Below are 26,517 nucleotides of genomic sequence, written 5' to 3' on the forward strand. Positions count from 1 at the left end.
GGAGCACCTGGATCTTAATGCAGCCCTGGCAGTAAATTACTGTGTCATTTCTGGGTAATGGTGTTTGGTTTTGGGGTTTTTTTAAAGTGAACTCTGGTCTGTGGCCATCTCACTCAAGATAGTGGGAGCCAGAGGCTCGCAGAGCTTTTCTGTGTTAGACATTAAAAGTATTACACATCCTGAAAACCAGTCTCTAAGAAGCTCATACATGGGAAAACCCAGACTAGGGAACACTTTTGAAAAACCCTGCTCTTCTTGTGCTTGCTTTCTAATCAGGAACAAAGGGGAAGGATTTATGTACCTTAAGAGGTAGATGTAGAATTCAGTAGAAGTTCACACGGTGTCTTGAAGGAAAGTACTAGACGATTTATATAATCTCATTTTCTCTGACTGCTCTTAGTTGCAGGATGTAAGAGGAGGGATGGAAAAGAGACCAGATGTACTAGGAGAGTGCTGACACATCTGCTCACCCACCACAGGGTCTCTTTTCCTCCTGAGATGAGAAGCTTAAATACTGAGGATCTCTCCCTTCCTTTGTCACACAGACACATCAGGACCTTCCTTTTCAGGAGTGCATCCACAGCCCAGTAGTGTGCTCGAGGAGGTTCCAGCAGCTGCTGTGAGCCTGTGTGCTGGCTGGAGCTCCTGGCTTCCAGTTATCTGCTGAGACAGATTGGCTCAGTCATCTGCAGTCTTTTCTCCAGGCACACGTCCTGCAGGACATTGGTGCCAAATCTTCCCACACCCTCTGGGAACCAGGGTAGAGTGGCCAGCTACAAACCTTCAAAAGAATTAAAAACTGTGAAGAAAAAGGTTTGTTCAAAATAGGGGGTGGTGGCAACTTACACTCTGAATATTATGCTTTCATTACAGCCAATAAATGAAACAAACAACAGAAGTTCACATCCAGCTCTCTGTTACTGCCCTGCATTTTGCCTAGACTGTATGCAATTTCTTCTGAGTGACCTTACCTGAGCACTCCCTACACTTCTGAATTAATCTCTATTTACTTTGCTGCAAAGCTTTGTTCCTGTATGTATTTTTTTCCCCTTTTCTGAAGCACTTGTCAGAAAAGCCTGCTAAGCTAAGCACCAAGCATAGGATTCAGTGATGCTCCAGCCACTGAAAACATCGTGCTGCTGGGAGAAGAGAGAAAGAATAAAGCCACTCTGCCTTTCCTTCTGCCCCTCTAATCTAGGACTTCTACCAGAGGCAGAGTACCCTCTAGGATAATTTAGCCTTGGAAACTGGCTGTCTGGAGGAGCAAGGTGCTCACTTCCACATCCTTCACCAGGTGATGTGCTGGGGTACGTGATACTGCCCTGAAACCTGCAGAGAGAAGAGCCCCTGTGCAGAAGGGCATACACACCTTTTAAAACTGTGAGAAGGTCTTTAATCTGCCCTTTGTATTTTCATTGTCATCTTTACATTCCTGCCAGGCAAGATAACCTTTTATTAAAGGTGCCCTGAACTCCCTTCAGATATATTTGAGTTGTACATCCCTCTAAGCTCAGCTTGCACTCGTGTGGCCTTTGACAGGGATAGGTGGGAAGCTGCAAAGAATGGAAAAAGTAGTCTTTAACATCTGAAAGCTACTATGGACTAGAAAGATGGCAATCCTGAACAAAGAAACCAGTGCAAGGAAAAGGAGCAGGGTTATTGTGTGGTGGGCTTTAGCCCTTTGGTGCTGGTGAAGTTTCTTCTGCTCTATTTTTTCTCCAGGGAAATGGCTTCTTATTCAAAGACATTCCATCGTTCCTTTGTATTTGCTGTAAATTTCAGCACCCAGGACCCAAATCTCTGTCCTCCATGGTTCTGTGCCTCCAGTCTGGGTGTGGTGACTCCCAGCTCAAGCCTGGGCAGTGACTGGGAACTGCATAGCAGCACCTGCTTCAGGAGGTTCATTGGAATATCCTCTTTGTGCCCCTCAGATGGCTTCCCAAGGCACATGGAACCTAAAACCCACAACAAGAGGACAAACCCTACAACCATCCATAAACAAACCTGACAACATTAGGAGCAGTGAGGGGACATAAAACTAAGGCTTTCCTTTTCTAAATTTCTCTTCCCTGCCCTCCCAAATCTAACATCGCTTGTTCTTTCCTCTTCCTTCCTTGGAAATGAGTCACACAAACACTGCTGTTATGGTGCTGTTTATTTAGTGTTTAGGTCTAGTGGGCCCCCCAGATGAGGACTCTTTTCAAACCAATCATGATATGAAGGTAAAAGAAGGGACTGCAGCACCACCAAACGTGGCAGGACTGTTGCATCAGTTTGACAGGTGCTGAGGAACACTTAGACAACTTTGGATGAAGCTGCTGGGTGACAGGGCAATGAAACACAGAAGCAGAGGGAGGACTGGGAGGTATTTTTTTCCTTTCCCCTTGCAAAACACTATTTTTATACTTTTCACCAAGTAAGCTTGGCCACAGCCTGATTCAATCTGATAAAAAGTGGCTCAGGCTTTGGTTAGAGAATGGTCACTCCAGCAGTCTCTCTGATCATGTCACTTCCTGGGGTTGTGGAGGATGGGACACTGTACCAGGACATTCAGCTACACTGGTAAAATTCAGATTGTAACATTCTGGAACACATTACTAATTGAAATCACTTCTGGACTACAAATACCTTCCTGTTTTGGCCTGCTAAGTTTAGCTCCTCTCTGGAGCAGAGGTCCAACTGAGTCCCAAATTAAAGACTAGCTCTTCCAAGGTCCCTACTTTGCTTCTGCTGTCAATAGGGAATTCCTTGTGCTATGTGAAATATCAGTAAACAATAAGAACTTTAAAATTTGGACCCCAGTTTTGTGGTTCAGATGTTTTTCTCAGCAGGTCCTTCTCTGGTTTCTGTTACTCCTATGACTCCATTTGCAGCAGGAAGCAACTGCTGGATCTGCTACACTGACTAGGAGATTTTGAAGCAAAATTCTTTCACCTGTCACACAGCATAACCATGTTCCAAGCTGCAGTCCTATCACCTCATGCTGTGACCTTGTTGAAGCTCCTAATGTGAAGCCAGGTCAGATTTTGGATAGCAATCTGCAAGGCAGAGCCAGAATGCTGCAGGAGGCACCATTTGGGAGTCAGCAGGAGGTGTGATTCCTCAAGTCAGTCTTGAACTGGTTCCACAGCATGGTGGAGTATTGCTTTCCTGGCAGGAAAGACAGGCAACCTCAATCCCAGCCATCTGAGGATATTGAAAAGCTCTTTCTCCAGGAACAGTCATTATCTCTAATACCCTGCTTAAGTTTAAACTTGGGTAATTACTTTCATCTGACCTAAAAAAAGATTATCAGGTGGGTTTTTTCCTAGGTAGAATCTTTTTTTATGCTTTCTGTAGTAAACAGCTTTGTAGGAGTGCCGCACACTGTTAAACAGATGCTCTGTTGCACCCTGAAAGACAGATGCAATTTGGAGGTGGGTCATTATCAGTCCCGAAGCTCTGGGGCTCAGCTGCTACAAGCAGGAGGCAATCATTAATAGCAGGGCTGTGCAGCAGCATTGATGAGGATGCATGGTATTTGTGAGATATTTGAATAATTGGTGGTGGGATGCACACACCTCTCCTGGAAAAAACACCAGGCTGCCTTAGAAGACCAACGTGTGTCCGTGTAAATGGTGTGACAGAATTCCTGGTGTGACTCATTCTAGCTTTAGTACCAGTGAGTCCTGGTGGTGAAGGGTATCTGAAAGAAGCCTTGCTTTTCCCTGCAGCCTCCTGTTTGATTAGGGTCCCTATATTAGGTGAGAGATCTCCTGTTGTCTCCCATTCCTGGAGTATTTGAAGACTTGTCTCATTGTGTTAAAACCTCTTTTTTTCTTCAGGTTCCTTCTTAACCTTTTAATCTTCACTGTATGTTTTTCCTGACAGAAATTTCTCACTACTATTTTTCATTTTAGTGGACTTGAGAGTTTAATGGATGCATTTAGAAGATCTGAATAAATCATCACGGAAGGAGTTTTAAGAAAGGAAATATTTGCTTCATCTTGTTTTTGTAATGAAAAAAAGCAAACCTAACAAAATTTTTCAAAAGCCGTCTTCAATCCTTGCCAAACTTTGGAGGGGAATATGATGTGATGCCTGAGAAACAACTGACTTAAATTCAAATTTAACTTAGAACCTAAAGAAAACAGAGCTATGCAGCCAAAAGCCTGTGTGGCCTTGTACAGGACCCACTTTCTGAGCAGCCCTTGGAAGTAAGATCAGAGGGTCTGACCAATGGTGCTTTGGTTTTGGTGTTCAACTGATTTAACATGGGAACAACTGAGTCTTTGTCTTTTGTAATGAATCTGTCCTTGATAGAACGTCCCTTCCAAAGGGCAGAAACATAGAAGCACTGCCAACCATTTAAAATTTCTCTACTGCATCCCCCTTCTGCAGTTTCTTGTCCTGCCTCCCGATAACACCAGCACACGAGAAGCCTTCCCCAATCCCTCTCAAATCAATGTAACACCTTCACTGCACTTGGCTGTACCACAGTCCTTTCCTTGGCATCAATATTGTTGAAGGCTTGAAGACCTTAGCAATGTTTATGTCAGGTGCCTGGAGTTCAGGTGCTGCTCTTTCATGACAAAAGTGTATAAATGATGGTGTGATGAAAGCAAACGTGTACAAGATTGCACAGCATGGGAACACTCAGAGCATGTCAACCTTGAGTGCTTGCAAAAAAGCTTTATAAAATGCACTTGTGGCTTGGCCACCATGAAATCCCAACACTGCAATGCTGGGTGTTGGCATTTGATTTCCAACAGAAACTCAGAACTTCAAACCAGGGTGTTCTGTTGGGTGAAAAAAACCAACCTTTTTTTCCTGTTATGTTGGATTTTTTCTTTGCACTAAAAAAGACATAGAAGAAATGCTTCAGTCTTAACAAAATAGAATTTTTAAAGTTTCTTGTTTGCAAAAATGTTTTGATTGTTTTGATCTATTTGAACACAAACACATTTTGAGAGGTATTTTCCTTCACGTGAACACAGTGTTAGATTCAATTTCTTCTGACTGAGCTGAAGAGAAAGAACCCTGTTGATTCTACCAGCTTGTTTTCTAGGAAAAGACAAAACTCCCATGTATCAACACAGAAGGAAAGAAACCCCACAAAAGCTCTGAATGTTGATAAGAAAAAGTGGGAGGGGGCAAAGAGTGAAACTTGCCTGTGAAAACATTTTCAAAAGACAACAGCAGGAAGGTAGAGAAAATGAGCATTTCTTTCCTTGGGGCTGTTGCCTGCTCTGACCTTTACAACAAATCCCTCCTTACATTACAAATGGAATGTTAACTGTCCTGCTTCAAGTACAGCATCTGGCCTGCTGGCTTCTTGTAGGACAGTCACAAAGCAGGGGAGAAAAGCAGGGAAGGAACACAACTCTGTCCTTAGCTTGTTTCAAAAGGAGAGCAAGAAAATGTAATCACTGCAGACTGGAATGACGGTGAAGCCATTTAGCTGGTGGGAGGGATGGTGGGATGAGTGGTAGGTGGGGAGGAGCCCAAGGGGAAGCAGAGAGGAGTGTTCATGCAATTGTGATGTTGTGTCCTCAGCTGAGCCTGCCTGGCAGCAGCTCAGAGAGGGGAGGCCACAGGGAGTTGTATGAGGGGTGGCTGGTGTTTGGGATGCATTGCATGGGGCTCCATGTTCTCACTTGGGTCACTGGGCTGTTCTTCTCTCCATTTTGGGGCAGGAACAGGTTCTGCCATGACCAGCCACACCACAGGGCTGGCAGGCTCTTCCCCCTCGCTGTAAATGCTTTGTAGTCAGGCATTTCTCTGCACGTTCAATTGGCACAAGGCATACCCTAGGAGTAGTTTGGAAATAGCAGCAGGAAACACTGAGGGATAGCCATGCTTATAAAGCTTACATATTTTCTGCGCTGTTAGGAGTGCCTGCCAGCCTCTGGGGAGCTACTTGTGCCTCTGCAGCTGATGACGGAGGAAGAAGAGAGGGGTCCCCAAAGCACTGTTTTATTTTGCTCTGCTGTTGTGTTTTTGTCAGTGATAGAAAATAGAGATGAAGGTCAATCCCAAGAGCCTGAAGTGGTACTCAGCTTTTTAGGTGCAAGGTATTTACAGCTCCAGCACAGCAGACGTTTCTTCTGCTATTTGTCATTCAGAAACTGAGCCCAAAAGCTTTGCCTGTCTCCCATCACCTGTTTCTAACATCATTTTCCATTATGCACAGTTGTGTTATCAAGCACTACCACAAAACATGTCCCAGAAACATCTGCATATCTCCTTAAGTGTCCTGTAGCTCGTGGCTTTCAGTGCCTCCAGATGTTTGGGGTGAATGATGGGTTTCTCCTGGTGTGTGCTGGTGATTCATGTCCCTGTTGAATGTATCCTCATCCCAGAGCTGCCCTGTCCATAGGAAGACAGGGTGTGGAGGGCCAATAGGTTCACAGTGGCTGTCTCTGGCCAGCAGCTGGCCAGGCTCTGCTCAGGGTGCAGAAGGACAGGGTTGGTACCCAGCAGCAAAGAAAAGAGTTGCTGCCACAGGCAGGCACCAGCTACAGAACCAGTGCAAGTTTTCTAGGTAAAATATAATCTAGATATGGATCTTGATTTCTCCAGACAGTGCTGAAATGAACAAAACTTTTTAAGGAGGCCAGACTTCCATGGATAATGAGACCAGCCCATGGTTACTCAATGATCCTTGTGGATCCTCTCAGCTGAGAATATTCTGTGCTTAACTCAGGAAATACTTCTTTTGCTGTATTTCTTTTTTCAAATGAGGGCCCTGGTCCTTTTATCTGAAAGGGTTTGGATCAACTGTGAACTGTCACAGTTAGTGGGGAAAAACCTCTCCCTTTAATGGCAAGTTATTACATAGTGGATTCCTGTGAATTTTCTGGTGCACCTTGTGGTGGCCAAGGAGAGAAGCTGACCATGAGCAGAAAAGATGTGGGTCTCCTTTTACTTTTTCAAACCATTTACAGGCCCCAGAATTCACTGGGAAAGACATTGGGAACAAGGCTGTGGGAAGGGAGAGAAGCAGTGAGGAAGGGCTGGAGCGGGGTGGGGAGAACATGTGCATGGGTTTGCTTGTAATTAGGAGATTTAAACTTTGAAAGAAGTTAATTAATAACGAAACTTCTGACTGAATGATGCAGATTATGAAGACTGGCTTTGTCAGCAGCTGCAATTAATTACAGGCTCAGGCACAGGGAAAAGGAGGGGGGTGAGGGATGTGGGAGAGGGGAGGCATCACCAAAAGAAAGATGATAAACCTGGCTGCAGGCTGTTGCTGTGGTGACAGGAGGCAGTAGCTGTGGTTGACAACGGTGACACATTGAAGGCAGCAGAGAGTCCTAATTACCCCCTCCACCGACCCAAGCAGGCAGCAACCCCTCCCAGTTCAGGGTAGGAGATGCTCTGGTTTTCTCTTTGCACTTTGTTCCTTTCTGCTGCAGGTTTGATGGGCTTTTTTAGTGTTTCTAGCTGCTCTGAAAGGAAAACTGTGGGGCAGTGGCTTTTTCTAATGCCACTGTAATAGCCTGGGAATGGCCAGTGGTTCTGTAATATTGTTGGGAAGCCTGGACAATGCTGGCAAACTCTGAGAGCCGATATCTAAAAAGCAGGGGAGAAGAAATCATCTGCAACTGGCCATGGCGTTTTTGAGCAGGAAGATGAGATGAGATTGCACAGCTGCCCTAAGTTTCAGGCTTTTGGGAGAGCTTGCCATGTGTTGTTAGGTCTTGTGCTGCAGGGTCTCACCAGAAGCTGAGAGCACCCTGCCATGGTCTGCATGGCCTGGTGGGGGGCTCTGCAAGGGCAGAGAGAGAAACGTGGAAGCGTGCTGCCCTGGCATTGCTGCTGCCAAGGCACATGCATAGAAGTGTAGATCTGTGTTACATAAAAACTCCTGACTTTCCTGAGTTGGGCTTTAGTCAGAGGAATACTCTCTGCCTCCAACTTTCTTCTGTCATGCTTTTTGGAGAAAATAAAAGCCAAAAGGCTTTTAAAACAATTTCTGCTTTTCATTTGTCATGCTTTAATTTAATCCAGGGATGTTTGAGGCCCTGGTTTTGTCTACATATCTTCTGACCTCCTTATGCCCAGGGAGTAGGACTTTGCAACCGTTGGCTCAGACTGCTCTGATATTGTTTTGGCCCCTTGAAGAATGTCATTCAGCACAGATCCCTCTATCAGGGCTTTACTGGTGCTGCCTTTTAAAGCACCTGCAAAAGGGAAAGGCTGAGAGAGCTGGGTCTGCTCAGGCTGGAGGAGAGATGGTTTAGGGAGCTCTTAGCCATGTCTATTGATACCTGATAGGAGGAGAAAAGGACACAGACTGCTTAGTTATGCCCAGTCACAGGGCAAGAGGTAATGGTCACAGCCTGAAAAGTGGGAAATGTCCTATTTAAACTTAAGAAAACACTTATTTTCTGTGTAAATCAAATGCTGGAGCAGGTTGCCCAGAGAAGTTCTGGTGCCTCTATACCTGAAGATATTCAAGCCCAAGTGGATGCAACCCTGAACAATCCACTGTAGTTGATGCTACTTTGAGCAGGGAAGGTGGACAGGAAGACCTCCAGAAGCCCTACCAGCATCAACCATTCTGTGGTTCTGTAAGGGAATGGTGACACCAAACAGATTTTGAAGAGTCCAGAAAAAAAGAACTGCAGTCTGATATAAAAACCCTGTGTGAGCTAATGGAAACCTCTCAAACTGCTTTCCTGGGCTTCAGATCTGATCATTAAAGAAACGTGCAAGAGAGAGGAAGGGGGGAAGTTGAAGTTGTGTTGCACAGACCCTGAGTGAAAATACTTGGTGCCCTTTTGGTGCATTTCTCTCAGAAAAGGGCCTGGTTCTGAAGCCTACATTGAGGGTGGGCTTCATGTGCATTACTTTGTAGAGCACATGGGATTAACTTTGTGAGGGATAGTGATAACACATTCTTGAAATCACCTTAGAGCTTAACTGGAACAGTAGAACTAGTGCCCTGCTCTTGTCTGATTTTGCAGCTGGAGGTAGCTCACCACAAACCAGGTGGGGGAGAAGAGAGAGAATTAATAATCTTCTAGATCAGATTGTGCAGTTTAGTCATAAATCACTGTCAGAGAATGAGCATGGAAGAGTTGCTCAGAACAAACTACAGAAGCTGAATGTCTTTCAGAAGTGATCAGAGATACAGGCTGCCCTTTTAGATTCAGTACTGAAAATGGATGCACTCAGTGGGTTGTATTTTAAGTAGATAATTTTGTGCCCCTTCTATTTAAAAAAGATAAAATTGTCTGACAGTGGAGACTGGGCAGATATGTTGGTGTGAGGTGTGTAAAATGCCCAAGAATGTTTCTGCCAGACGCTGGAGGTCTATTTACTCTCCATCACTGCTTTGCAATTGGAACACTGAAAAGTACTGCACAAATGCACCCACTTTTAGAGCTAAAATACTGTAAATGAGTCTTGGATAAGTGTGTATCAGGCTTTAAAACTCCTTCAGGAGGAGAGGAATGGTGAGAGGGAGCAGCTAGAGTGTGTAGAGTACAAAGCTCACACAAATACACTGTTTTTACCTACTTTTCTAATATATAAATGAAGTGGTACTTGACAAAATTATAAGACAACAAATTAATAATAAATAGGAGGGAACAGTTTTTAATGTAAAGTATAATTAGCCAATGTAGCTCTGGGCTGCTAACTATTATCAAAGCAGATATTTTAGCAAGATTATCAACAAAGGATTCAAATGAATAAGCAAAGCATCTGCAGGGACACCAGTGTAGCTGAGAAAACAATTATAAGGACTATCAATCCTCATGCTTTAGGGCATAAACAGATCACCAGCTGGGGTCAGAAACACAAATTCTCCTTATAGTTAGTGAGTAACTTGGGCACGTTGTGGAGTTTTATACATCGTGGGTCACTGCTGGAAACACAGTGACAGGATCAGTGGCACTTCTTGACCCCCACGTTCCTCTGGGAGGGGACAACAGAGAGTTCCAGCCTCATCCTGTATCCCCTTTGCAAAAGGCAATCATCATGGAGAGATCAATCTGCCCATTTTGATCTTGGAGGTCTGTGATACGTTTAGGTATAGTCCACCTTGGAAAGTCTCTTCCATGTGTTGGGAAGATTCAGTAAACCAACAAGGGAAGGGACTCTGCAAACCAACAGGAGAGGAGCAAGTGTGTGTTTGACTATGGCAATGATTTGACTCATGTAAGTACTTTAGGTCTTTTGTGCTACCTCTACTTTCACTTTTACAAAAGAGTTTTGGCTTAATCAAGGAATGGAGTAGTGATGAACTGAGTGCAGAGAATGTGGGAGTGTAATAAATCAACCTACCAGCACTTCTTTCCCTTTATCTTCCTACTTTGCTACTCAAGCCTAGAGCAAGCTTATCTCAGCCATGATGCTTTTGAAGAAGTTTTCCTTGACTCTTTTCCACCTGGTTCGAGTGTGTCAGCATGATGGTGATTTTGCTAAACTGTGTTACCCTGGGAATGTACCAGCCATGTGAGGATATGGACTGCCTTTCTGACAGGTGTAAAATCTTGCAGGTAAGCAGATTTCCTTCTTGTTGTGATGGTGCTTCAGTCCAAGTCACAAATTTTCATGCATGCTTTCCTTCAGCGTGTGGGCGATACCCTCCCAGAGAGGCTGGCAAGGCTGTCCCTGGCAGTAAGCTATCCTGTTGTAAAATGGCAAGAGATTGCTTTGAGCAGGGGAACGGGACAAGAGAGAGAATGAATGAAACTTTACTTGTGACTATGCAATACTGAACGCTTGCTAATATTCCTGAAGCTGCAGGTGAGCAGGGATTTCCTTACACAGACACCCACAAGACACGTAGGTCAGGGTTAGACCAGGGAGAAATAACTTAGGTTACACAACCCAGGCAGGAGGGAACAGCAGATCCCAATGCATTTGGTAGTCTGGTGATGTGCAAGACTATTACTGATTCAACAGATACTGTGGAATTCAGGATGCCCAAAGGGAGAGGAAATAAAGAGAATGCTCAGAAGGGCCATGAGTATATCCAGACTGTAACATACCAGCTGTGCTTGATGCTTCCCCAAAGAGAAAGTGACAGCAAAAGGTGACATCCACAGTGGTGCTGTGGTTAAGGCCTTCAGGTATCTGAAGCTTCTCTCTGTGATGGGTGTGTGCTGGCCAAGCTGTGTGGGAAGCTGCACTATGTCCTCATCTGCAGCAATGTGATGAGGAGTCCCTCCTTGGGGGAATCTTGGAAAAACAGTGTTTTCCTGGCCGGGTTTAGATCTGCTGGTGCTGAACCAACACCGCTTTTCAAGTCTGTGTAAGGAGTCTCTGAGTCTTCGTGAGTTACTTCACCTGTGGGTGAAAAAACTATAACTACAGCAGCAAGAACTTGAGCAGCAAGAAACTGTGATGCCAGGGCTACATGGAAGAAACTTTTCCAGCCCTGCCTTGACCTCATTTTCAGGAGTACTGAAATTAGTATTTTTTCTCACGTTCTGTGTTTGAAAGTCCAAGGCTGAGAATGCTTGTCACATATGCTCTTGGGTTTCTGTTTGGCAGGTGTTTGATGATTTCATCTTCATCTTCTTTGCCATGGAAATGGTCTTGAAGATGGTGGCCCTGGGGATCTTTGGCAAGAAGTGTTACCTTGGAGACACCTGGAACCGCCTGGACTTCTTCATTGTCATGGCTGGGTAGGTTGATGATTTCTGGGTTGGTTTATTCTGCGTTTACTAGAGTCTTGTATGGAACAGAAATGATATGACTGAGGAGAAAGTTTCCACTCTGGTGCTACTCTGGTGCAGCAGCCAAGCTGGATTTGGGCATGCTGGGGTTAGCAGGCAATGGAAGGAAGGGCAGACAAGGCAGCTCAACTCCTCAGCTGATGTGCAGCCATCTGTCTAGCACAACTTCAGCAGAGGGTGTTCATTTGTTCCTGCTGAAGGGCTTGCCCAGAGACCTTTCTGGGTTTTTGTGCTTTTAAAATGTCTAGGTAGAAGAGGGGTATCCTTTACCAGAACCAAACTAAAGTTAGCATTTGTGTTTCTGGCAGCAGTGTTTCAAGGGTAGGAATGTAGGTTTTTTATTCAGGGCTTTTTGTTTTTGTATTGCACCAGCATTACCCGCAGTACTATTGGGACAAGTTGACATTTGAGGGTTTTTTACAACAAAGTTGCTATGGTGAAGCTTTGATTTTCCCCTCTGCATGCATCAAGTGGAAAGTCTACCAGAATTTGCCTGTTAAATCACAGCAAAATGTCCATTTCTGATACCAGTGGGATGTGCTTTTTTTTCCCCTCAGAATTCTAATTTTCAATTAGACTGACTTATGATAAAAAAAAAAATCAGAAATAAATATGATGTATTGTTCTTCTTACAGAACAAAAGTAAACATCTTTTCAGATAGAAGCCCTCAATTTTATTTTTCTTTAGCTAGGAATTACCAGTTCCACTGTTGCCTGGAAGTGCATGTATTACTGACTGAGCTAGCAGTGAGTTTGAGCTCACTTTCAGTTTTCCCCCTGGTGTGGAGCAGCACTGTCTTTATATTTGCTTTTGACAGAGTTCTACAGCAAGACTTGAAAGTCATTCCCTCTGGAGGAGCAGATAATTGTTTGCTTCTGGGAGGAGCAGAGATTTTCAAACTTGGTGCAGCTGTAAAAATTTGAAGTCTGATTCTCAGCCAGGTTGTGCATGAAAGAGAACAGGCAGATGAAAAGTGTAGGCTTTTCTAAATTAACACAATGTGTGTGAGATGGGAAAACCATTCTTGTGGCTGATTCTGGTGTGGTTAACATCTGATTTTAAATGGTCCGACACAAGAAGTGCCAGTTAAAGCCCCTGAGACTTGGTGCTGAGGAAAACCAGATCATTGTATGTTCTAGCCTGAGCTCCTGGTGGCCAAATTGCTGGAGACTGGATGCAGGGAAAGCAAAGACCCTAGCACAGCAGCCTCTGAGGAAGGAGAAGCTGGGTAGGTTTGAAAAGGGGACGTTGGAGCCCATGGTGCTCCTCCGTGCGGGTGATGTCCTGCAGTGTGCCAGGAGAAAGACTCTGCTCCAGGTGGGCACAGGAAAACCAGCACGAGGTAAAAAGGCTTGGGAATTGGGGGTCTTGTCTGCCTGGGGTCCCTGCAAGCATGGTATGTGAGTCTACCAGACTCACTGTCTGAAGAGATGGTGGGTCAATACTAAATGGAAGGGACAGCTCAAACATTTAATGCAAAAAACAAGTGAAATCCACACTACCTAGGCAAGAAGGGAGCAAACTCCCTTACATATTTCCTTCTGTCACCATTGCTGGCAGGAATTTGAGGAGAGACAGTCTTTTGTGCATCTGATAGCAGTAGCAGGAAAAAAAAGCTCATATCTGAACTTCTTTTAATGCCAAGGAGACTTTGAATCAACCACTTAGATATGAAATAATCTGTGTGGAGGATTTTTTTATTTCAGGTCCAAAACTGAAAGAAATTTGTTTCCTGATTTCTATTCAATTGTCCTCATGAGGTGTCAGAATAAAATGATAGTAATCTCATTAGAATATCTGATCTCAAAGGACTTCTGCTAAAGAAAGATTTTCCATTTAGTTATATAGAACTAATGACTATATAATGTATTTCGAGTTATAAAAGCTTGTGGTTATTAATTCATTATTCTTTGAAATTCATTAAAATTGTCTGCACCGTTTAAATCAAATCCAAGGCTTTAACTTGGCTTTAACATTCTGTAGGCTTCTGCTTAACCTCAAATGTAAGCTCCAACCTTTATCCTTATTGATTCCACACCTGGGTCATGGCTTCAGCTTACTGAAGCCATGTTGTCCAGATGCTGCCTTAGCATTGGCTTAGGGAGGACACCTAGCATTAGGTCTTGCACATTTTTTCCATCCCAGGGAGCTAGATCCTGATCAGAGGCTAATCAATTTTCTCTAAGAACCTTCTCCTTTTCGTCATCCTAGATTCTTGTTTTCTGTAAGGGAGGTCATAAGTCTGGCTCCTGAGGAAACACCCCTGATGTTGGGGAGCAATGCCCAGCCTAGAGTCTGTGCAGCTTCTCTCAGTCTCAAGAATATGGACTGTACTTCCTGGCCCTTTCTCCTTCCTTCTCCCTTTCCAAATAAACACCAGCAAGGTAGCAAAGGTCACAAAGAATAGACTGTAGCATGGAAAAGTGAGGTGTGGGCAGGGCCCGTGCTGGGGGGCATTCCTGGGAAGCTGAGATGCCTTCACCTGGTTCGCTGCACAACAGCACATTTCAAAGAGCGTAATGAGTGTCGGCTGCTATGGCCCCAGACGGTGTTCTGGTTACATAAACCATCTATTCAGGCAATCATATGTAGTTATTTCCTCACTTCCTTGGAAAGCCAGAAGCTATAGTTTTAGTTAGCTGAATTCCCTCATGTGCCCTTGCCCTGCTTGCCCCTGCAACCCAGCAGCTCAAGGAGGAAGACTCCATTGTCACTAAAAATGTTCAGTTTCCATGGCAATAGGAGCTGACATCACCAGAATTTTCTCCCCTCTCAAACACTCCCTCCCCTAACCACCTTCAAAATTTTTTTTTTGTTTTTTTCTGAAAGGGTTAGGAAAAAACCCAAAACAACAGTTATAAGTTAATGTTCTCCCTCAATGTTCCCCTCAGACCTCCAAAAATCAGATGAAGCAATTTGGTTTGAAGAGTGTCAATGCCCCTTGTGTGCACAAACAGCCAGGGCTGTGGATTCAGCTTGTTGATGCTCCCATTCCCAACTGCTTGCTGGTGACAGGAGGTTGCAAGCTCCCAGACGTCTCAAGCAGACTGTGCTCGTCACCACCAGCTGTCCTGGTGGGAGTCCCTCTTCCCTTCCCTCCGTGATTAGGTCTTGTCTGTCGTCATTTGTTTCCCACAGTGATGGGTGTGTTTGGAGAGCTTGAACTGAGGCAGCCTCAGAGGGCAGCTTCCTCAAGTTGAGAGCCTATGATGGTTTGAAAGTTGAGATAGTGAGATAGCTAATCAGATTGGAAATGTCAGCCAGAGTCTGTATGTGTGTGAATTTAAGGGGAGAGTCGCTTGTTTCTGGGCTCATACTAATCAACTTTCTAAGCCAGGCAGTTCTCTAGCAATGCAAGAGTGAACAATTGCCCCTGCTCATTCTGTTCTGTCAAACAGTTGCAGTGACATGTGGCTGGAGATGATGCCACTGTCCCTCTAGGAAAGGAGATACCATCCCTTTATACACCTGACCTGAGGGTCTCCCTATCCTTAGAGGCATGAATTCCATGTAGGGAGAGGTTGTTCTGCCTCTCATGATCCAAGTGCTGTAATTAACCATCTGTGGTGGGAATTCTGTTTCTCTTTGTCCTCTTCTGTGGCATCCCTGAGACAGGTTAGGTAAATTAAGGGGCAGAGGACTTCACTATGTGAGGGGGGGGTGTCAGTGTTTGATTGTGATTACACGCGTGTCCCCCAAAATATGCCCTAAGTCTTTCTCTAACTACTTGTTGCTTGAATTCCATTGACTGAGGAGAGGGTCTGTCTTTCACAGAATGCTGTCTTTACCTCTCTCCATCATCACAGTGGAGTTTGCCATGCAGATCTCAAACTGGGGTCAAATTTCTCGTGCCCTTACCTTTGGTGTGAGGAACGTAATTTTGGATATTTTGGCATTTTGAGATATTCTTGGGATGTTCTTAAACAGCATTTAAAAGTGGTGCATTTCAGAATAAGACAGAGCATTCTGTCAGTGCTTCAGTCTGGTTCAGTGTCACTGGTTGCAATATTGTCTTACTATTCCTGCCTGAAATTTCCCGTTTCCTATAGCCAGGTATTGCAGTAGCCTGTCCATTCAATCATAGCACCTCACAATCAATTCATTCAGCTGATTTCTTAATTGTCTCCAAGCTTGATTTGTTGGGTTTTTTTTTTTTCCTGTCTCCCCTTCTGAAGAGAGAAAACCCCTTCCTATTAGTAGGAACAGTAAACTTTTTTCACAGATGTATGTTGGTTCCATTTTTTTCACACTGGAATACTGGAATACATATTATTTGCATTTCCAAAGCAGTTCATGCTGTTCTATCCCTGACTTGTCATCTTCATTTCTTTTCTGTTCTTCCAAAAATACGCCTCAACTGCAAAATCCATCAGTGACTTTTTTAGTTTTCTGTCAGGTTGTGATAAATAAATAAAGAACAGAGTGGCAAGAATTGTGCATTACAGAAGTACATCTGCTCACAAATGAATCCCCATTTAGTGTTGCGTGTGAGGTTTATTACTTAGACAGTTTTTCTCCAGCTAATGTATGTCATGATGATTATACATCATTCCAGCCATATCAACCTAATTACTTGTGTGAACCAGACTTGTAATCTCATAAAATATTATAACACATTAGTTTGATGATGTCTGTTTTTCCTTACACTTGTATTGGGTATGGTTAATTTTGTTATCCACTTTTTATCCATAATCTATCCAAGATGCATATTGACAATTTCATCACTGTACTGTCACCAGCATCAGTCCTGTCACTGAGATCACTGTGTACTGGCACAACATCAGAATTCCTTTGACCCTTGGATGCTTTCCCAGTTTTCTGAGTCTAATCAAAAATTATCAGTACTGGTCCAGATCTTTTCTGGCCGTCTCTTTTAAAACTCTTGCATACAAATTGTCCAGACTTGCTTATCTTAGAAAATCCCTATTTAGGCACAGCCTGAAATACTTGATCACAGCTGGATCTGAAATTAGCTCATTATGATCAATGGTGCACTTACATCATCTGACCTTCCCCAGAGGACTTTTATTTTAACTGATGTTTTCTGCCTTTTTTACACTGCTAATGACAATTCTGTTTTCTTGTTCTAAAACTTATACCATTTTATATGCTCTTTCAGTTCTCACAAATTTTCTACAAGTCCATCTAATTTATATTCATGAGTATCATCTTCCCCTTTCCTGCTATTACGTTGCTGCTTTTGCTTTCACTCATGTTGTACTATCTTGTTAGCCTGTTCACCTTTCTTGTCTCTCCTGAAGCTTCTTGGATACCTGATAAATATTCCTAAACACCACTTGACTGTACTCCACAGCTCATGAATTGAAGTCTGACTAGTTTGACACATTTAAAAGACTTGTAGATGTGACTGGTGCTTAAGGACATGGTTTTGTGGTGGACTTGGCTAGGTTGAATTGGACTCAATAATCTTAAAAGTGTTTTCCAATCTAAATGATTTTATGATTCTATGGCTGTTTCTGTGTGCGTTCAAATCCGTGAATATGGCCTCTCAAATCCACCAGATATATGATTTGTAAGGTGATTTGTAAGGCTGGGAACTTCCAAGGGGATTTTGGTACCCCCAAGGCATTGCTCAAATTTAATCCTTAGAGGTGAATTGGGAGAGTGTTTTTATCAAGAGAGCTAGTCAGCCTGTATTCTGGTGTGATCTGGACATACCTAATCACATCCACAGGATCACAGGTAATCAGGGTTGGAAAGGGCCTTGTAGAGTTTCCACTCCAGTCTTGTTCAAAGGAGGGTCAACAGCAAACTCAAGTTAGAGTTGTCCAGTCAAGTCTTGACAACCACCACGGCCGGAGATGGCACCATCTCTCACCATCCCAGCCCCACTGCTGATGTATCTCTGTAACAAGCCTGAACCTCCCTTTCCTCTTTGTGGTTAAATTTGTTGTGCCTTGTTCTCCTGCCATATGGTACTGTGAAGATTCTGGCTTAAATCTCACTGCCTTGTAGGTACCAAGGAGCTGCTGTTAGGTCCCACCAAAACCATCTCCTCTCCAAACTGAACAAGCCCCATCCTTCAGCCTCTCCTCACAGGACAAATGCTCCAACCCTGAGCACTCTGGTGAGCCTCCACTGAACTTGCTTCAATTTATCAACACCTTTCATTGGAGGGCCAAAAGTGAATGTGCTGTTTTAGACATGGTCTACCAAGTGCAAAGTAATCCCTCCCTGACCCACCTGCTGCAATCTGACTGGTGCAGCTTGGTGTGTCACTGTCCTTCCCTGTGTGGACCTGTCCCCAGGACTGGCAGCTCCTTTGCAGCAGCACCACTGTCCATCAGTCCAGCCCGAATGCAGGACCTTGCATTCATCTGTTGAATTTCGTGAGGTTCCTGTCAGCCCATTTCTCTAGCCAGGAGGAATTCTCTGTATGGCAGAAAAATAATCCATAAGTATTTTGTCACTGACTCTGTACTAGAAAATGTTACTTCTGACAGAGTGTGTTACTCCCCTTCTCTTTCTGTCCACTTGAGCCTCCCGACTAGGTTAAAATCCTTGATTTTAATATTCCTTTCATGCAGATTTCCCCACCAGGCCTTCCTAATGCCACTTAGGCATTCTGCTCATAAAATGAACAATTCTTATTCTCTTTATTACTCAAGCCCCTGGCACTGGTATATAGGCAACACTATTTTTCTCCTCTTTGCATCTTTTAGTGCCTTGATTAGTTTTGTTCTTGACATGGAGGTTCTGTACGAATTAACTCTTTTCCTAGTTTTATCACTTTCCCCTTTGGTCTTTTATTTAATCTTCTGACTGGTCTTCCAGTTCTCTAAAACCTAATTTTTCTTCTAATTAAATGCTAGTTAATATTTCTGCACAGGATTAGCCCAGCTCTCTGCCAGTCTCCTGCTCTAGGTGGCTGGCCAAGCCAGCACTTTGTCACCAGATTCCTCCATCACCTTTTTGCCTGTTGGCCACCAGTGAGTTCAGCTGAATATTTGTTGTCCAACTTCTTCAGAAAGGGATATAAATCCAAGCCTATAGTGTGTGGTATATCTCTCCTGATAAGAAAAACAATTAGTTTCTAAACACATCATCATGGGTAAATTCTGTCTTTGAAGTCTGAGCGCCTTCCTATGTTTGATTTTTAATTTCACCTATAGTATGGCAGCACTCCTGGAGCTCTATTTCTTTTCCAAAGCACCCTTTCCTTTCTGAGTAGTTATGCAGCCTTAGGGGAGAGGGTTTTGCACAGCTGAAGATCCCTTTTCAGACAAGCCTGATAGCCCCTTAAGCTGAGCAGAACACATCTTCTCACTCTGCGTCCATTTTGGCTCGTTGCTTCTTCAGGAGTGCTTTATGCAGCTTCCACACTGGGAGTCTGGAAAGTATTTCTATTAACTGAGATATTACTTTTATGTTTTCTTTCTGATAGTTTCTCAACTGTCCTTGAGTTCTGTTCCCCATAATTCTCTAGATATGGGATACTTTCAAAAAACCTGGAGTAATGATGCCTCCCAAATTCATCCATCCAAGCTCTTTTCAGACATGTGCAGCACCACTGTGAACATCAACTTTTTCCTTACATGGAAAGCACTTATATCCCCAAATTCATCCCTCTAAATTTCAGCCTAGTAAAGGGAACTGGCAGCTCTCTGAAGGATGTCAGGTACCAACCCCCCATTCTGAAATGTCCACCTGTTTCCAGGAAACAAATCCATCACTGCGTGGTGCCCTTCCACACTGGGAAGATGCCTCTTAGCCCGAAACACACCAACTGGCCTTAATCTCACAAGATGGGGAAGTGTTGCCAATCTTCTGCTTTTTCTTTGCTTTTAATTAACTGCAGTCCTTCAGGGACCTGGCCAGAATTTGCATAGTTATGACTTTAAAATCTGAGATCATTAAATACTTATTAGCAGCAGGGTAAACAGCAGAATGCTCAGAAAATCCTAGTTAGCTAATGTTCGATGCCAAATAGAAGTCTCTATAAAATTATGGCAAGTCAAAGAAAACTGTAATAAATATAGCAATTAGGTGTTTCAAGTAGTGATCAGAAAAAGATGGAAACCAGCAAGCAGCAGGCTAAATAGCATCTTAACCAAAGGTAGAAATAGCAGCAGCACAGCCCTCCCCTCAAACATGCACTCGCTTTTCCCTCCTTAATGATACTAATTATTTCATTTGCTTTCTCCCAGTAAAGCTATCCCTAGATGTGCAACATATTGAAATGAAAGCAGTCATCAAAACGAAATGAATCACACCAGAGAAGAATCAAAACAAGGAGGCAGCGCTACCCTGCCTGCGTAACGGGTAGTTCTCAATTATTGCCTCTGATTTTTTGCCTTCCTGAAATCTAATTCCCTACCATGTGAATGTTAGGTTTCTTTAAAAAAAGCAAAACACAAAGCCCCAAAAAAGGTAAAACAAACAGGCTTATAGGACCAAAATGCAAGCATTCTTTTTTCTTTTCCTTTTTTTTTTTTTCCCCCTAAGCAGTGAAACACAGAGCTCAGCCTGTGTTCTGACTCTTGGTTTTTAAAAGCGAGGCCCCATCACTTGCATTCAGTCATCTGAGCTTGGCGAGTCCTTCTGGCTTTCTTATCACAGTGTGAAAACCTGCTTATGTCTTTTCGTATCATGTCTCTGAAACTATTAAGAAACTCTGACATTTTCTCTTAGTACACAGTTTGGAGAGAAATCTGAGTGTTCCAGGGTGTGAAATAATCACATTCCAGGCAGCAAGGGACCAGTCTCACAGGCTCTGGAAGCTTTCAGCGGCTTTTGCTTGCACAGCAATATTAAAAAAAAGTAAAAAGAATATTTTGTATTGGAGGGGGGAGAGTTGCAGGTTATTTTTTTAAGAATACAAAGCATCACAGCTCAGGAGCTGACTGTGTAATTAGTAATTGATCTATAACTCCCAGAGGAAATGTCTTTTTGCTAACAGAATTATAGACTCTTTATTATTATTATACTTTATAAATGGGGAAAAATAGTGTCATTTTTGCATTTCTTGTTTTACTAGCAAGGCTGGTTTTTTTTTTTACTTCTGTGTTTCAGTTTTCCTGTCAGCAGAGAGTTGTCTTTTTGCGGCATAATGAGCTCTAAATTTAAAAGAGATAAGCAGGACTACTTAGCTTAGTACACTGTGCTTTGCAGAGCAATTTGGAGGCCTACTGTGTTATTCCACTTTTTCTGTGGTAGATGTTGAAAGGATTTTGGATCATCTCTTTAGGGTGCATGTTGAAGCCTGGTCCCAGAGGCACCAAACTGTGCAAAATGGGTGCAAATGCAGTTTGTTCTTCAGGTATCTACATTTATATAGATATGTCTATATAGATATATCTATCCCAAGAGAGCTGATAGGAGGGTTGGTGCTGGGATCTGCCTGGCAGCCCTATGCCTCCTGCACCACGATGTCCACACGGCAAAAGATCGGGTCCAAATAATGAAAGAGTCTTTAATTTTTGCCATAGCCTGCTGGACCTTTGGGGAAAATAAGCATGTGGCTCCAGTTACAGATCAAAATGGTGGGGGCACAGGGCAGAAATCTTAAAAAAATAGGTCCTGGCTTGGGAGCCCTGCTGGTCTGGCAAGGAGCATGTGTGCATCAGCTGGTTTGTGTGCATCCTGTTGCTGCAGACTCTGAGAGGAAGCAGTAGCCCTTCACTCTTGCCCAGTGTCTGGTCAGGCCCCACCAAAATCTCCTGGCCCTGCTTCTAATGTGTCCAGATGGATTTACAAGAGATTAGATTCATCTTCCAGCTCTCTTCATGTACAAGCTCAGGTATGTCCAGCCTTAGCAAGGGGTGACAGGAGGAATCTTGAATGCCCCATGTGCCCCATGCTCTAGACCTTTATCTGTGTGCTCTTTTTCCTGCCACTCTTCCTCCTGCCTCATTGCTGGTGGTCCCCACTATCCAGGCAGTTGTGGACCCCAGTAAGTGGATTTACTGCCTGCTTTTCCTTTCCACAGCACAGATTCAGCTGATGGAGTCTCGGGCAGCCTGGCCAGCCCTGTTCTCCATGTTCCCTGCCCATGGCTACACCTCTGGCCACAGAGGACCAGGGCTGTGTGGATCTAGTGATGCATGTGCCTTTTTTTACTTTCCTTCCCCTAGGGTGGATCAATAATGTAAGAGGGGAGATATGGGACCACTGGAGTTCATTGTCCAGTGCAAATTCCAGCTTTGCTCCTTTGTACTGTAGCCACAGTCTTTGAAGCCAGAGCAGAGGCAGTGAGACCACCTTCTCGTCCTGGTATGTATGACTGAAGTGGAAGAATTTAGGGGTAAATCAGTCTCCCACCATGCCACAAACTCCAGGTGGAAGATTTGAGCTCATGTGTCAGGGGCTAGACATTTTAGTAAATGGAGAGATAGCTCCAGCCTTTGGCATAGATACCTGAATAAAATTTCAGTCAGGGAAAACTGATGGTCTTATGTTTTTCCTATGGACTCCTATGTTCTAGATCTTCAAAGTGGTAGAAATTCCAATTTGCAAAATGTGATTGCCAGATCAAGGAGCCAAGGACAGAAATGTCTTCCTGTACATAGAAGACATTGATTAAATCCCATCTAGCCATGGTATAGGTACACACCAGTCTTTGACCCCTCAGACAGCTGAGAAGCTGAAGGAATTCAGAGCAGGGACCAATCAAAGTCTTCTGCCCTGGTCATATCAGGTGCTCATAGATGTAGGTATCAAATGGAAGTTCACAGGCAGAAAAAGCTTCATTTCCCATAGAGACCCATAGCAAGTCTGAAATTACAGCTAGAAAGTCACAGCCATGAAGTTTTTGGCTTCAGTGCCAAACCTAAATTTATTTGACAAAAACATGAATTGATTAGTCTGCAGTTAATTAGATTTCAATTGAAAACTTCTATCAGAGAAGGGGAATTAGGCAGCTTTTGAATTTGACAAAAACATATTGGCTTTGTGTCATAAGAAAAATACTGCCTCAGTATTTTTCATGAATTATTTCAGAATAGGTTTTAAATATCATTTCTTGGCTGCTAATTTTCAGTAAACAGAAGTTCAGGAGCCAACATTAGGAAAGTTAATAAGTGTTTAATAAAGGTATAAAGAGATGTAAATATGAAGAGGTAAATGGTAATGTTTGAACTGCTTTACTAATGGATTTCATTGAATGGGACTGCTAGGTAGCAGCTAGCCAGGCATTGCTTAAGTATTTTATCTTGGATCACACGTGCAGCAAACAAAGTCTGAATTTTCTGGACTCCTTAGGTGGCTTTTGTATTGTCACTATGTCTATTTTAGATAGGCTTAGCTTTATTCTCCCTCCTGCTGGTCAGTCTGCTCTCCCGTGCCTGGCACAGAGCACGCTGGCCCTGCATTCCTGCTGCTGGACAGCAAGTGCTGCTCCTCCTGAGTGCCAAGGCAGATCCAGGCCCGCTCTGGAGCTCACAGGTGCACAGGACCAAAGAAGTGCCAAGCTGCAGCTGATGAAGCCGTCCTGGTGTTGTTGAGGCCTCAAGCATTGAGGGTTTCCATGCCCCCGTGTCCCTGTGTGCTCGCTGTCTGCTCCAGCGGCGTGACACGGGACAGAGGGACACAGACCAGGCACATTCTGGACAGGGTCAGCGTGCTAACAAATTGCTCACTTGTTCCCCTGCAGTTCCTCTGTTTAACTCCAGGTCCTTTGTGTGTTCAGCTGAGCAGATTTACCTAAATGGAAAAATACGGAGGAAAGTCAAGGGGCAAATGGAAAAAGTGGGGATTAAGAAGAAAGATTGAAATGAGAGGTGGAAATGTTGCAGGCAGGCATGCGTCAGAGGGATGTAAAGAGGCAGGCAGCAGGTGGGATGCCTTGAGAGGGGGGAGGGAGGCAGAGCTCAAGCAGAAATATGTTCCCTGCCAGGCATCCCCCTGCTTCTGCAGGATGAGCCCCATGCATGCAGGCAGTGCCCCTGTCCCTTTTCTCACCCTGACAACATTCCCAACATGCATCAGTCTTGAGCTGTGTGGTGTGAGGACACTGCCTGTGCCAATCCCCTCTCCTTCCACAAGAGTTTCATGTGGAAGGTTTTGAAAAAGAAAACCTCTAGCAAGGGAAGAAGAATTACTGTAAATATTCAATTACCATGACAGCTCAGCGCTCAAATTCCATCACAGATGAGAAGTTTGTCTTATTTAGCATAGTTTAAGCTTCTGAACCTGTCCTTCTATTCACTCATTCACACAAGAGGCCAGAAAATAGTTCAGTGATGCCAGAAATGAGCTGCTGTTTCCCTCAGAAGAGATGCATATCACCCTGTTCCCTCATGACAGAGGGGAAGGACTCACACCCAGCACAGTCTTACGCAGGGTTCTCCAGGTTGCTGATGTGATAAGGATCCAAAACCCAGCTTAACAAGAGCACAGTACACCTGACCCACCACCACAAGGTCTCTAGACCTTGAACCTCCTGAAATCAACCTGCTGGCAGCTTCTGTCTGATCACTGCTTGCAATGAATCCCTTTGACTCTGTGTCAACCTGATGTCACCCCCACGTATGGCATTAGGAGATGGGGTTCAGCCCAAACCTAGTTAAGTGTCCAGGGTTTCCAGGGCTGGCTGGAGAATGATAATAACAAGAAGAGCTGGGCTAGCAACACCTGAAATGCTGCAGATGCCTGGAGACTCCAGCAGAGTCACTTAGAGATCCTATTTCATTAGAGAATGGAGGCAACATTTGGATTTTATCAGTTTTGCCTGCACAGAAGATGGGTGGGGTTTTGATAATCAGTGGAGTTTCACGGCACCTTGGTCACCTGCATTGTGTGGGCAAGCTACCATTGCACAAAGAGAGGAATGAACATAAGCTGATGCTGAAGTGATCACTAGAAACAAAAAGGCAAAAATGAGCAGTCCTAATGCAAAATTACACTGGAATTGCATCGAAGTTGTTTGGATACAATCTGCATGACTACAATAGTATATCTCATCTGCAGGGATTTAGGCATCCTGGATTTCTCTGCTATTACAGCCAAGACCAGGAGGCCTCAGGAAGAACTGTAGGCAGAAGGGGTCTGTTAATCGAGCTGGAGCCTCCTAGGGCTGAGTTCATTTTTGTTACAAGTTGCTTTCTAAAAGATTCACTGTTTGCCCTTTTCTAACCCATCCTTGGGAACAGCCTGCTGTTTTCCCTGGCAGTGTGATTGTCTGTTCAGCTTTTTTATCTGGCTACACTGGAACACAATGGCAGTAAATCTGTGACTCTGGCCACTGAGGGCTGCAGGAGCCTGGCTTGCTGCTGTCTGAACCACAGGGTTGAGTTAAGGCAGCATTTGTCTTGTGCTGAAAGGACTCACAGTCACTACTTGATGACTGATAATTTTCTAGTGACACAGGAACTGTACTATATAGGGGCAGGCTCATTCCAGCTAGGAGAAGGCAGTGATGTTCAGGGTTACGGTTACTCACATGCTGTAGCCACAAGAGGACAAAACCCAAATGGTTTGAAAACATTTTTATATTAATTTTGCATGGTTAAGGCCAAGAGAAGATGTCACCTCCATTTCATGTCACCCCTAGCTCTGTGCTTTTCCCCTGCACTCGGTTTCTCTGAGTATTATTCAGGACTTCTCATTTGGCTCTTCGCAGTTCAGAAAAAAATACTTTCTGAAATTAGACATATTTTGGGCCAACAGCTTACTTGGCATTTGACTCTTGTTTCAGGTTGTTCTGCTACTGCTCAAATTTTTTTTTTCTTTTTTTTCCCCTCAGAGGCAACCCAGTTCTCTTAGGAGATAAGTGTTTTTAGGGGAGAGGAAAGGAAGTTCAGTGCGACTTCACCAAGCTTGAGGCCTTCATGTTTCTGTGCATATACATACCCCACACCAGACTGCAACTTGGGGGTTCCTTCAGCCAGGAAGCTGCTTCTGTGTGTCAGCTCTCTGTGAAGAGCTGCTAGCTCATGTCCTGGGAGCAGTACAGCTCTGCAGTGTGCTTTGCCTGTAACTGTAATTCCAAAGTTTCAGCAGGTGTGTCTAATTCTAAAGCAACAACGTGCTGATGAGACAATCTTGCTTTATTTGGAGCAAGGTTGGTCAGTGCTTACTCAAGGCCCTTTCACTGTGTGCCTTTGCACCACGCAGGGATGTCCTGTTGTCATCTCCACGCGTTTTTATCTCTGTGTGTTCCTCCTCCTTTAGTACCTGCTTTCCAATTCCATCTGGCTGCATCCTAAGCCTCTGTCTATCACTAATTCTTTCTGTAGGCTGGTTGAACATTTCTGCTTGGTTTGGGGTCGGGGCTTTTTTTGGGCGTGGGAATATTTTGATTATCTGCATGAAATCCCTTGTCTCTCCTTCTGCACTTGGTATACGTGGAACTGACAGCTCCAGGGAGGTAAATGAATGCCACTGCATTTCAGAGGAAGAATTATTTCATGCAATTACCCTAAAAGTGCAGGAGAGAACAGACTGAAAGGAATGAGGGAGAGAAAGAAAGAGAGCATGAGAGAGGATAATCACAACACTTCGACAGGTTTACCCCATCGTGTTTGAAAATCTGTCACTCTGACAAGTCCCCTTTGTGAAAGGTGTAGACAGATAACCAGGCATTAGCTCTTCAAGGTCCTCTTGAATGGAGGGTAATCTGTAGAAGGATCAGTCCACTGCTCCATTTCACTCAATGCCTCTCCCTGATTATTTTTTACAGACTGGCTGTACCCCATTTCCCTCTCGCTTTAGCTCTCATTTAATTCTCAGTGATTCCTGGTCAGGGGAATTTGGGTAAACTTTTGGCTGACTTGGTGTATAAATTTTGGCTGACTTGTGTATAAATTTCTGTATAAATCATGTTTTTGCTCTGAGAAAGGGTGCAGTTATAAAAGACTGTCCCCCCAATCTCTTCCTGTC

The 26,517-nt window shown here is 44.0% G+C and overlaps 1 protein-coding gene across 1 annotated transcript in view; it reads left to right on the plus strand.

The window, feature by feature from the left end:
• CACNA1I (calcium voltage-gated channel subunit alpha1 I) overlaps positions 1–26,517 on the plus strand; it is a 149,380-nt gene that overhangs the window by 55,529 nt on the left and 67,334 nt on the right. The window contains exons 2-3 of the mRNA XM_041481493.1: positions 10,382–10,493; positions 11,494–11,627. Coding sequence (XP_041337427.1) covers positions 10,382–10,493; positions 11,494–11,627 — 246 coding nt within the window. The remainder of the gene's footprint in view (positions 1–10,381; positions 10,494–11,493; positions 11,628–26,517) is intronic.

Source organism: Pyrgilauda ruficollis, unplaced genomic scaffold (assembly GCF_017590135.1).
Source record: "Pyrgilauda ruficollis isolate IOZ18807 unplaced genomic scaffold, ASM1759013v1 scaffold56, whole genome shotgun sequence".
Taxonomy (NCBI): Eukaryota; Metazoa; Chordata; class Aves; order Passeriformes; family Passeridae; genus Pyrgilauda; species Pyrgilauda ruficollis.